At 36.3% G+C, this 13,644-nt stretch overlaps 1 protein-coding gene across 1 annotated transcript in view; it reads left to right on the top strand.

Moving 5' to 3' along the window:
* OLFM3 (olfactomedin 3) overlaps positions 1–13,644 on the top strand; it is a 1,205,016-nt gene that overhangs the window by 1,003,243 nt on the left and 188,129 nt on the right. Inside the window, exon 3 of the mRNA XM_044085722.1 lies at positions 7,689–7,844. Coding sequence (XP_043941657.1) covers positions 7,689–7,844 — 156 coding nt within the window. The remainder of the gene's footprint in view (positions 1–7,688; positions 7,845–13,644) is intronic.

Below are 13,644 nucleotides of genomic sequence, written 5' to 3'. Positions count from 1 at the left end.
TTAAAGAGGAGCAGACCAAGAATAGAACCTTGGGGTACATTGGTGGTGACTGGGAGGTAATAAAACACCCAGTCGTTGGTGCATGCATAGTGTTGTGTCAATATTCACATTTTCAATGAATTGTGGATGCTTTTTATCTGTAGACACACACGAAAGTAAAATTAGATAACTGAATAATCATATTCCAAAGATAATCATTTGCATTATCTTGCATCATCTGGGAAGAAAAGTGTGTTGTATTGTGCACAAAGAACTGAACTTGTTAGAAGCATGGATCTTTACCTTGTTGCCTTATAGCTTTGGCTGTAAGAGTATCAAATAAACTCATCTTGTGCTTGCATGTACAGAAGATGGAGATATACAATCAGTAAACAAGGTACAGCATGTGATTCTCAAACTGGATAATGGCTAGGCTTAAAATGGCCCGCAAGCCTAGTACTAACCAATGAACAATGAACATGCATATATGGAATTCCTTTCTGGTTTCAGTTCCCTTCCAAAACATTCCACGTTAATATGTGAAAGACAATGTGCACATTGCTCGTGTATAGTTGAAACCTGTCTTTAACAGGGCTTGTTCTCAAGAAAACAAGAAAACATTTCCTGGAAATCCTTCACTTGTGTTACCCAATAGGAGGTTAATAAAATGTATCATACCTAAATAGGCAAAATCTGTAGCATTTAACTCATTGCAGGTGTTTGGGGTCATTAAAGTAGATTATATCCGAGATTACCAGAGGCAGATATAGCAGGACACAAAACTTGCCAACACAGCACAGTTTATTTAGTGCAGCTCCATCTTAGAGCATTATTTGCCATCCCAGAATTTTTGAATTAGTTTTCCTTTTCTGTCTCTGGAAGACATGTATTCTGGTGTTGTCATTGTGTTCCTTTAAGTTACTTTCTGTCTATTTTTGCTAAAAAGAGGAACTTAAAAACATCAACTAAAAATTAGAAATACAACTGCTTTCTCTCTAGGCATACAACTTCACATCTTCCCACTCAAACTTTACATACCTTGCTCTGATTCTACTTTTCATTGTGATTTCTTTCAGCCTTCCAGTTCTGACACCCAATCAGTATTTAATCCAAGTACTTATTGTAGTCTGTCTTTCACTCTGTGTGTGATGTTTCTATTGTTTTTACCCCTGGGCTAAGGCTGAAATCAGTGCTGTACACATGTTATGAGTAAATACAAATAAATACAAAACTAATCAAATTAATTGGTTTCTCTTTACTATCTCTGGCAGTCATGTCACCTGTCCTCATCCTCAAACAGTTTTGTGGTACTTTCTCCAATTTTTGCTAAGAAGAAAGGCTTAACAAAATATCAAAGCCCCCAGGCATCAATGAAGAATTGTTTCAGGCTGCAACATTTTACAATAATCATACACACACACACACACACACACACACACACACACACACACACACACACACACACACATCTGTTTTCTGGAAGTAAAACTGAATGTCATAACACAACTGATTTCTATCAGTCTGCTTACTGCACTGGAAACCAAAGCTTACTGACAGCAAATAAAACAAATGTTGAATCAAAGCAATGAAAACAGACTTTTTAAAAGTTTCTACTTCTTAAGTATCAGCACAGGAAAACACAAGTGGATGTATTAGATGGTTGGTCCAGCTGAAGATGAGTGACCCTGAAAACAAACAGGGAGGAATAATCTCAGGCTAATCAGTTTAAAGCAGGCAGTGATGGGAATATAATAGCGTGTTTGGAAAATATATTTATTTAATTATTCACTACTTCATTTGTTTGCTTCACTATTTGTTTTATTTACTTATTTACTTTTTATTACTCAGAAAAGTCCAAATGGTAAGAATATGGGGATAAAGGTCTGCATCATATACTTTTTTATAGACAATATCATGAGACACATAACACTGACCTTCCTATAGTTTAACAGCTGATCACCATGTTAAGTACACTACAACTATTTACAGCAGGTTAACATCACACATCTAAAGAATAGTCAGCATTATGTTGTAGAATTCTGATTTATACATTTCCCTTTCGCTCTACTTTAGTGTGGACAAACCTATAATTCCTAATATTTTCAGAATATTGAAAATACACAATTCAGTCATCAATACACCACTTTGTCTGATAGCAGTATTAAGAGGTTCTAAACCCAAACCTCTAGCAAAATTTGTGGACCACATCTTGAAAACATTTTTTGAAGATAAAAACTATATCTATGAAGACACTTGGCACTTTTTGGATATGTTGTATCAAGTTCCATTCAATAGGGAAGTTATTTTAGTAACTGTTGATGTTAAGGACCTATTTGTGGTTATTCTGCACCAAGAAGGTTTACAGTGGTTTCGGGATGCTTTAACCTGCTGCACAAAACTGGATGCACTTATCACTGAGATTGTAGTTGAGGCCATGGAATTGGTTCTTATTAATAATTTTGTTTACTTTGAAGCAGAGTGTTTAAAAAAAAAGCAAATGGCATTTCCATAGGAGCTTCAGCAGCCTGGTGTTTGCTAACATTAAACTGTGATGGTGGAGGAAAAATATTGTATTTCCTTCCATATACAGTGGATACATTAGGTCTTTTTTCCATTTTTTAGATGATCTATTTATTGCATGGACTGGAAGTTCATTGATTACTGATGATTTTTTTATAGTATTTAAAGCAAGCTACTAGCTTTTTTAACTTTCAAAGTCCAGTCCAATGAAGAATCATTAGCTTTTTTACATACAATTTCCAAAGACGCCAAGCAATCATGGTTTATGTCCACAATTTTTAGAAAAGAGACTTATTCAAACAGCCTGTTACATTTTAACAGCCATCATCTTATGGGTCAAAAGAAGAATGTAGTAAAAACTCAGTTTATTAGACTGCCTCATTTGGTGTCTGAGGACAACATGTTTGAAAACATTGAAGTGAAAACATTAACTATGATGTTTAGGGATAGGAATTATCCTCTGGACTTTGTTAAAAGTATAATTCAAGAGATAGCAATGGAAATAGAAGATTGTTATGAATTCATATTGAAATATAGTTTGGCGAATTCAAACAAGGACAGTGACACGACTCTTGTTTCAATTGGGCACACAGGGCATACACAGGCATATTCTAGAACATATGTGCATAGTTTTAACAGTACAAAGATGTCAAGAACATATTAACACATAACTAGGTTAGATATATTAAAACACAGGGGTTAGATGAAAAATTGGGTTGGAATCCCGCTATAGTTTACAGAAAATGAATAAATTTAAAAAGCAGTTTTGAGAATACATTTAACAAGAAAGGGGGAAACAACTTGGCTGCAAAAGGAATGTCTAAATGTGGCCCTTGCACCAATGTTGGTTCATATATGAAAGTTCTATTATTGCAGTGGGTAACTGCCCAAGATAAATTTGCCCTAATGGGAAATTTAATGGGAACACCTCAGGGGTGGTTTATTTAGCCCAGTGTGGTACCTGCCCAGGTTTCTACATAAGAAAGACCATAAATGCATTAAAGCATAGACTTTATCAACATGATTATGCAATTAGAAAGAAGGACATGAATAATGCCTTATACAAGTACTCAAAGTCATATGAAAAATTCAAAAAGTTTTTGTTTTTTGTCATGGAGAAAGTACCACACTTCAAAAGGGGAGTTGATTGAGAATTGTTTGTAGAGAGATGGGAACTATATTGGCAGGTATTTTTGAATGCAACTTATCCCCAGGCATTAACAACAGAATTTCCATTAGAAGTTTATTAGTCAAAAAAAGGTCCAAGATTTAGATTTTTTAATTGCTAAATGAATGCACTGACCATTTTACATTACAGTATTATTGCTTATAGCAATTTCTGCAATTTATGGAAGTATTTTATAGATTTTTAGAGAGAATATTGTTATGTACAACATACTTTTATATTATTAAGTGAATACATGTAACATAGCCATTCAACCGTTATATAACAGTGTTGTCTTAAAGATTTAAAAGTTCTGACACCTGTCTTTTTTTTAAGCTGAAAATGTCTACAGTAAACACATGGACAAAAGCTCTCATTTTTTCAATAAAATTCATACCTGGAGCTCGTGGGTATCTGTTTTTTTTTTTTTTTTTTTGTTTGTTTTTGTTTCTTTTGTTTGTTTGTTTGTTTTATGCTTTTACGGTTCTGCAGTTAGGTTTTATTATTAGGGTGTTTGCAACTGATACAGCCTGTCAGGTATACGAACTCCTTTGATAACAAGCTACCTAGCTTTTCATGACAATAATTTTTTTTTTGCACTATCTTGTCTGTTTTCATAAGCAGATTATTATTCAATTTATTATCCACTGGGTTTTAGATTTCTAGTCACAGTTTATAGTGATAGCATGATTTAAGTGATTTAGAGTTATTACTGGATTTAAATTCAACCACTGAGAGTCAAGTTTTTTTTTAATATTCAAGATTCTGAGAGGTATATAATGTTTTCATTCAGGAAAATAAGGTTACTAGAAAAAAAGCACATTGCTTGTTTACAAATTAGTATAAAACTATCTTATGTAGTTCAACAAACTCTTGCAAATATGGAGATCAGTGGTTAGTAAATGTGTGAACTGTCTGGTTCTTCCAAATTCAGTATAATGAGCAAAATATGTGGCTGGTCTTGGTAAGGGTCAATATTCCGACCAGAACATGTGTACTGGGCAATGTCTATGGTTGTAGCTTAGGTGAAGGACCTCAGATCCCCATCTTAATTCAAGTTATTTTCTCCATAGTCATTACAATGTAGTTATGGTCAGTTAGGTTGTGCAGAAATGATGCAAAAAAAAGCAAAGATGAAGAGTACCACTGAACTTTTTCTCCTTTATTTCAGGCCCTCACTGGATAAACAGGTTCTTAAAAAATAAATAAATAAATCACACTTCACATCATTTAGAATATCCATGGCTTTTAGGGGCCTGCCAGCCCTCAGATGTCTGGTTGTCTGAGACAGCAGCTGATGCAAGGAATAGACTACCAAATTACATTAAAGCAAGCAGTAGTTTAGATATTTTTTAAGAACAACCTGGACACTTGTTATGGTAATAACTGTGTTGGTATATTGTCAGGCTAGAAGGGCATTATTATGCATGTATAATATGCTCACTAATTAAATTGTATGGCACAGTTATGGATGTGAAGTGTCATGTATATAGCTTTAAATCCTTATCACATGAATACAGGAAGTATGCAAAGTCCTGGTATTAAACATATGGATAATAGAGTTCTTGGTTTATTTCTTCTTTAATGCAAATAGGAAAAAAAGGATGACAGAGCAAACATTTTCAGAATGGTTTGCTGAGGAGTAAGGTTCTCCTTTAGTGAGGAAAGAGGGATGATACAAGTAAAATAATTCAATTTCTTGGAGGGGAGTTATGTATAGTAAACCAGTGCAGTCTGCTTTTTAGAGACAATATAAAACAGTCATTTATTCAATAAGGACTAAAAGGGGGTAATTATAACATATATTATATAGCTGCATGGATTTTGCCAGCAATCTGATATTTATGAGGTCTTTTGATGTTGATTAGTATCATTGTTAGAAAGGAACAAACATTCATTGTTTGGCATAGGTATCTTCTGGGAATGGAGGTTGATATCTACCTCTGGAAGCATATCTGAATAATGGTGTATCCTGGTAAGAGGACTGTATAAAAACACAGACTTGTAATTGTGCACTTATGTGTGACGGTGATACAGTGAGTATTGATGAATTTGTATAGATTTAAGTGATCACATACAGCTTTGTGGAACTAGAGCATGTCAGAAGCAGAAAAGGGACGGTATTATGATTTTAAGATAGTAGTGAGTTTGTCAATGCAGTCATACTAGACAGCAAGCTTAGCAGTAAACAAGACAATATTCACTGACAACTAAGACATCTTTGAGCTTCTCATTGTGAGGACAAGTAGGCTTAAAGTTGCCGGCTTGTCAAGTATTCAAAACACCCATTGCAGAATATGTCTTAGTGATGCTGCTTCTTTGAAATTTAGTTTTTAGAAAGAGAACGTTGGCTTTTACATCCTTTGGGAATACTTCACTTACTTTGAAGTGCAATGCCTTAGAGTAAGAGATATGTATTATGAGAAGTGTGTTGACACATATGGCAGGAGCTTGGAACTTATCCCCTGTTAAAAGGAGATTCTTTACTTGAAGCTCTTTGTTTCAATTTGTGTAAGATTCACATTGTTAACGTTGGTAAAATATAATTCTAGTCCAATAATATAGTAAGCCGAAAACATTACTTTGACAGCCCCATATCATAAATTCATGGAAAGGAAAAAAAATCGTTGTAGGTCATAGCGGCATGACACATAATAAAGGAGAAGATGTCTTAGGCCAGATCCATCCATCCATCCATCCATCCACAACCAGGCAAGATGCTGAAAGTAATTTAAAAAGCTGAGAAGGTTGACCAAGACACCTGAGTACCAGGTGAAGATTTTGCATTTGCTGAACAAAATTTGAGAAATGTGATATGAATAATATAAGATGAAAAATTATCAGGATGTAAGTATATAATGGTCTTTTAGTTATTCAAAAAATGTGTGTGATACACTGATAAAGCTATGGCTACTGAAAGAAGGGAATCTACTGTGAGGAGATAAGCACTTTTTTGTCCCTTATGGCCAGAATGACTATTTCCTTATAGTGGGTACATCTCTGTCCCATTGACTCCTGTCTACACTAACTTATCACCCACTGGTTCACAGGCATCAACTTATGGACATTGCTAGCAAATGCAATATCCTTTGGGGGGGTCAGACTTTTTTTATATAAATATCCTAAATATAGTTGTTTGGGCATTTCCCATCCATTTCACATTAATGCCTGCCCCTCCTTTGACTACAGCACAATACTAAAACTCCTCTCCAGCCATCTTGAGAGAAGTATTATATTGACAAAAACACATATGCCATCCTCCAAGGTATACAGCCTGTCGGGCAGCCTCTTAAACCTACCCCTCTGTCCAGACCTTCAGCTTTTTAGATTGCTAGTCAATCACAGGTCACCAGTGTCTAAAGGTAGATGTGCCACTCTTGTATCTATTGACTGGTAGGTTGGAGGAAAGAACTTAACAAATCAATGTGGTACAATACGATGTAAGAGTTGTTCTTCTTTCCAGTGTAAGGACTGACAATGCTCACCAATTTCTGAGTGTGAATTTGGAGAAATATATTTCTTTCTCCTGTATTAACAATTTGCAGAGCATATTGTGGCACGGGCTGTCAGTTTCTTGTAGAAACATTAAGGACTGTGGATCTGATAATTTTGAATATTATCCTATTGCAAGATGAAAAACAGTCTGCAGGAATTATCAGATCCCCGCTGGAATGAAAGATTGCATTTTTGTATCACACATACTATCCATGACAGTAAACCGTTTTGTTATACATTTTATTATGGAGAGCTAGTACTTCAATTTATAATCTGCAGTATTAGAAAAATACCTTGCTCAGACCAAAGATGAACTTACAAAATCAATATAAATGCAAATATCATTGACATTTTCTACTAGTTTTATCATTTTTGATAAAATTAATTATCTGGTGATGACATTTCACAAAGGAAAAAACTAACTTTTACATAGAATATTGCACCTGTTCTGTTTTTTTCTTACTGAACGCACAGGTATGGAAACAGATTTATTTATTCATTTTTTTCTGTTACAATGGTTTTATCACAGGTTCAAAATATGTCTCAGTCAATAGAAGTTCTTAATCTACGAACCCAACGAGATTTTCAGTATGTTTTGAAAATGGAAACACAAATGAAGGGCCTGAAAGCAAAGTTCCGTCAAATTGAAGATGATCGCAAAACACTCATGACTAAGCATTTTCAGGTTGGTTATTACAATCCATATAAATAATTTCAGAGAATAGAAAATTATATTTGCCTAAAAACTGTGTAATCATTTCTATGATTGTTTGGACAAAGTCGCAGGCAAGAAAAGAAAGAGCCAATCACTGCATCTTAAAGTTTAATATTGAGTCATTTCTGCCTCTTAGGACTGTACTTGTACATGAAAGGAAATTGCATCTTCTTTTTGTGGCCTTTCTTAAATGTTTCAGCCCTTTTAAATACTAAATGTCTCCTGCAAAATAGTCATTTTCTATTTTCAGCTGGTACTCATCATAGAAATGGAATGACTGAAACTTCATTTTAAGGGTACTTTCTTCTGTTAACTGACAAATCTGTGTAGTATCACAGTGGCTGAAAAGAATGCAGCCCATTCTGTCTTTGCCTTGTGCTGTGCCACTCTGACTGTTGTGCAGACTACTTGTACAGCACCATGCTTAATTACTAGATCACTCTAATTTTTTAATGTCAGCAAGAAGGTCATTACCATATTTCTGGTATTATTTATTACTGCACATTGAAGCAGGAGGTATAAGAATGTATTACAATAAGATCATTTCTAAGATACACCATTTTTTTGGTCGGTTAACGTCATTTTCTCATATTCATATGATACATAATGATACTTCAGGCAGTCTTCCTAGGTTACCTGCAGTTTTGTGGAATACTGTCTAACATTTGTATAACATCACTCTGTGTTACGTAACTGTTGCTGTATGCATCTCAGAAGCTCCTGTAAATCAAATTGCCATGAGGATTAAATAAAATGCTCTCAAATGAGCCGTTAAAGTCTTGTACTTTATGCTTGTAGGTAAATTATATTAATGAAAACATTAAATGTTCCATTTGCTGCTGTTTGCTAAATTATCCCTCATCATCTAATGCATTTGTTATTGTTTTACCAAATTTAGCTTTGATGGTTTCAGAAGCAACATACTAAATCACTTTTCCTCTCATGGACTTTCATTCTAGTATTTCACTTTACATTATGGCTGGAGTCCAGAAAACTGAATGTCTCTCTCTCTCTCTCTCTCAAAGACACACACACACACACACACACACACACACACACACACACACACACACACACACACACACACACACACGCACACACAAACACACACTCTGTATCTCCCCTCCCCCATCAAAGTAATTTTGATATAACTGTTATGCACAACCTAGTTTATTTCACCAGTAAAACAATATAAGTGAACCAATCATGAGGGCAAAAGCAAAATACAGAGACAGCATGCAGTGCTCAATCAACCAGTGGTTTTTGATGGAGAACTGATAGGAAACTGCAGCAGATGGAGGAAACGCATGGAGATACAGGAATAATATACTAAACCAATAGTCAGAGATTGTGAGTCTGAATCATTGGCACCTTGAGCAAACTTTCAAAAATGATGCTAAATTTATCATCAACTCTTTCAAAATACATTTTAAAAAGTCATAATTCGCTATAAATGCATAACAAATAAAAACATGTTTGGGTGCTCTTGCCTGAAAAGGAAAACTAAGGACCTAAATCGGATTTGTCAAAGAATCTGTACATTATCATAAATTCATAGATAGCACTCCTGGGTCAATAAGCTACTAGATGGATGATGTCCAGCTTGATTTACCTAGGATAGCTATGTTGAGTGAAAGATAGTTGTAAAACCACCATGAACTAGGGATTGCTACAGTCAATACAGTTTCATTAACAGAATACAGCTTGGAAGTGAATAACAGGATGGTAAGAAGGAGGCTGAACATTCTATGTATCCAGAAGAAAGATGGAAGGGCAGTGCAGCCAAACCATTTGGTTTGGGGTCAAGAGTTTACTACTTAGGAGGAGGACAGTGTAGAAGCGGTGTAGGAATTGTGGTAAGACAGTGAGGGATATCATCAGAATTAGTGACAGACTCATGGCAGTCAGACTCCAGTGTAAAGATAGGGCAGTATTCATAATCTGAGCCTATGCCCCACAGCAGGGTTGTGATAGTGAAGAAAAGAGTCCATTCAGTCATAGGTTTCAGGGCCTACTTGATAAAGCCAGACAGCATGAGTTTGTGTTGATAATGGGGGACCTGAATGCACATATTAAGGCATGCAGAACAGGATATGAGGACTGCCTGGTCAACAACGTTGGGCAACAGAAATAAAGAAAGAGAGGCATATTAGACTTCTTTCTGACAAATGGCTTGGTGAAGGCCAACTCATGATTCAGCAAAGAGACAGTGACAACATCACATGCAAGAGCAGCTAACATACAACTCAGGTAGACTTTTTCCTAGTAAAGAAATGGCACTGGGGTAGAATCTGTGATTATAAAGGCATCCCCAATGAAACAGTCAGCTGACAGCATAAACCCCTAGTTGCCACAATGAACTCAAGTAGTAGTAAGAAAAGGCCCTAATGTCAATAGAGAGAGCTGGTGAAGTTGACTGGACAGAAAGCACAAGTGTTCAAGGAAATACTCAGTGCTCTATCACCTCAGGAAGAAGAGGAAAATGAGGTTTGGTAACAAACCAGTTTGTCCAAGGATATCTTGAGGTGGGGGTTTAGACAGAAGTAGTAATGGGTTTTATGAAGGTAGGGGAAGAAGCTAGATGGGGGTAGAGGAAAGGGTTAACTAGGCAAGTAGGATAATTGGGAGGAAATGAGGTAAAGGTAGGGAGAAGCTTAATATGTTTTCTGAGAGTGTAACTGGGTAAGGAATCACATTTTGGCATGATCTTGCTAAGACAAGTTCCACATCCAGACGACCTGTAGGTATTCGGAACATAGGTGAGACTTGGGGAAACAGTGGATGCATGGTAGTCCTAGGTGAGTACATTTTTTTTTCTGTCTCTCTCTTTCACTCTTTCTTCGTCTGGATTTTGGGGCTCCTGCAGCTAGTGAATTACTCTGGTGGCACTGTTGGGGAGAAGAAGGTGGGCTTTGGGAGGAATGGAGTTTTCAGGTGGGTGCAGCACTGCTTGTCTATCGACTTTCTAAATTTGTGGGAGTGGTACAGGGTTGCGTCCCTAGTTTTGGGCCTTTGTGCCATTTTTGCTTGTGTATGTTAATTTTGTGGTTCTGGGTGTCGCTGGGTGCTTAATCTGTCTTATTGTTGCAGTGGGGCACTTGTCCCCTCCCCTCAGTACTCTGGGATCTGTTGTCGGCTGTATAGGGACTTTGGCCCTTGTTTTTACAGTGCTGGGCTGTTATCTGGTTGTCTGTGATGGCATGTGGGACTGGTGTGCAGTGTTTAAGTGGCTGGGGTATAGGGTGTGAATATTTTGCATCGGGCATGGTTGCTGTCGAGGGATGCTTCATGCGTGTTGTCTCCACCTGGTCAGGAGTCAGGGAAGGTTGAGCTGTGGTGGTGGAGTGGAATGGCTGTCCTTTTGTTCCGTAGCTGGTGTTGGTGTATCACAGGTTTATGAGAGCGAGCAAGTGCATTGTGGTGGTGGCTGTTACATGAGGGGAGGATGGTTAGGAAGTGATGGGCAAGTGGTTCATATGTGATATGTGCATATATATATATATATATATATATATATATATATATATATATATATATATATAAATATAGAAAGAAAAGAAAGCAGAGCAGTACTATAAATAGGGAGAGTGAGATCCAGTTTGCAGATAGGAAGATGGCCCTCTGTAACAGTTTTGGTTCACTCTTGTGGGCAAGGTGAGGTGTAGCGTGACTGCCAGTCATTGGAGTAAAGATTTGGGGTAAGTGAAAATCTACTACCTTTATTTGTCACTTTGTCTGGATTACAGATTTCCTGCCTAGAGGACATTTCCATTCAATTAACCATTATTTTATTTGTTTTTTCTTTTGTTTTTTTTGTTAGTGAGTTAATAACAATTATAGGGGGACAATGCGAGAGGAGGCTGTTGATGGGCAGAAGTGCAGTTTTATTTGGGAACGGTTGTTACCTGCACTGTTATTGAGGGCAGTGAGCATAATGTATTTCATCCAGCTATGGTATTTTATATATATATATATATATATATATATAAAAAAATAAATAAATGTTCAGTCCATTTTCTGCTGCATTGACCATTACACTGCTGTATAAAACAAAAAAAAGTGAAAAAGAAAGGAAAGAAGAGCGCAAGGTACTTGGGACTTTAGCCATAAGTATTAGGTAATGGCAGTGCCTTAAATAAGGGTCGTGATGTATCAGGGTTAGGTGGATAAACTTGACACTTTGATTGTTAAAGGCGCAGTGGTCACATTTATTATGCTGCCAATTGCTTGCGTCTCACAACAGTATTTGAAGTAATGTGTTGATTTCTGGTACTACCTGACGGAAGTTGATTTAAGTTAAATTCCTGGAGGTAAGAGAGACTGAAAATCAAACAAACAAATGGGAGAGCACAAATGAGTCATTAAAGAGGGAGTTGCACTTCGGTGTGTTGAATTATAACATGTGAAAACGTAATGAAGAAACCTCACTGCTAAATAGCACTCCTTTCAAAGACAAAAAGCAAATGTAAAAAACCCAAAAGGAGAGCTAACCACTGATGAAAGAAAAACACTGCAGACGACAAGTTGAAACCAAAATCCAAACGATTTATTCCATCAAACGAGAACACAAGAGTAAGCGCTTTCGCGTAGTGAAACCTACGCTTCATCAGACAATTAAAACAAAAATACTGATGCCTTATATACTAAAATAGAGCGGGAAACTGCCCAATTAATTAAACAATTAGTTCATGTATCCCTCAATATTATTATATAAAGGCTAAACTAACTCAACAATCACATTGAAATATCCATACAAAAATTTATCAAAAAACTACATATCTTAAAATTGAATGTTGAAAAATAATAAATAAAATAAAATAATAAATAAAAACAATGTGAAATAAAATGCCTGCTGGCATAAACAACCAAACCATGTATTCCATGCACCATAATAGCGAATAATGCTGCTAACCATTTACAAACAGATGTGTGGAATAACTCATGCCATCCTTATCAGAGATCTAACTAAGTTAAAGATTATTTGATTCAAGTATTGGTTTTATTGACACATAGTTATTGAGACCTGGAGGTAGGTGTGACCCTAGTTTAAAAATCCATTTTAACTCGGCCACAGCCGATTCATTGTTCAAATCTCCACCCCGTAATCTCTGACATATCACTTGTAGCACTCTAAAACAAAAGCTATGTGAAGGATGATCCATTACATGTCGGGCCAGGGCATTAGTTTCTTTACCTTTGCGTATATCGTAAAGGTGATTATAAATCCGATCTTGCAACCTCCTAGTGGTCAAACCCACATAGAAGGCTTGACACAATACACAGGTAGCAAGATAAATTAAATTCCTAGTATCACAGGTTGCATAAAATTTAGGAAAAAACTCAAAATTGGTCATGGGATTCCTATATCTCTGGATGTGCGTTATATAAATACATCTACTACAGTGATTGCAAGGATATGTTCCCTTGGCCACTGGCATTACACAAGCTGACAATGAAGCAATGTTGCGATCATTGCATAAAATTCTTTTAAGATTCTCACAGTTTCTGTAGATGAAACTAGGTTTTCCACCTACTACTACTCTAGTGTTGTTATCTAACATAAGTACGTTCCAATTCCTAAAAATAACTTCCTTAATCACACCGATGTCACTAGTATAGTTTGTAACATACTTCACTATCTTCCCAGCATCAAAAGCTCTCGCACTACCAGGTTTCTAGGTTCTTTAAACTCAGGAGCAGTAAACTGTTCATGATCAGCCAATGAACCTGACGAACCTATAATATTCTGTTTCATGCTCTTCACCATGGT

Source organism: Protopterus annectens, chromosome 10.part0 (assembly GCF_019279795.1).
Source record: "Protopterus annectens isolate FY-2018-M chromosome 10.part0, PAN1.0, whole genome shotgun sequence".
Lineage (NCBI taxonomy): Eukaryota > Metazoa > Chordata > Ceratodontiformes > Protopteridae > Protopterus > Protopterus annectens.
Note: the sequence above shows the minus strand (reverse complement) of the source record. Positions and strands in the feature narration are given on the sequence as shown.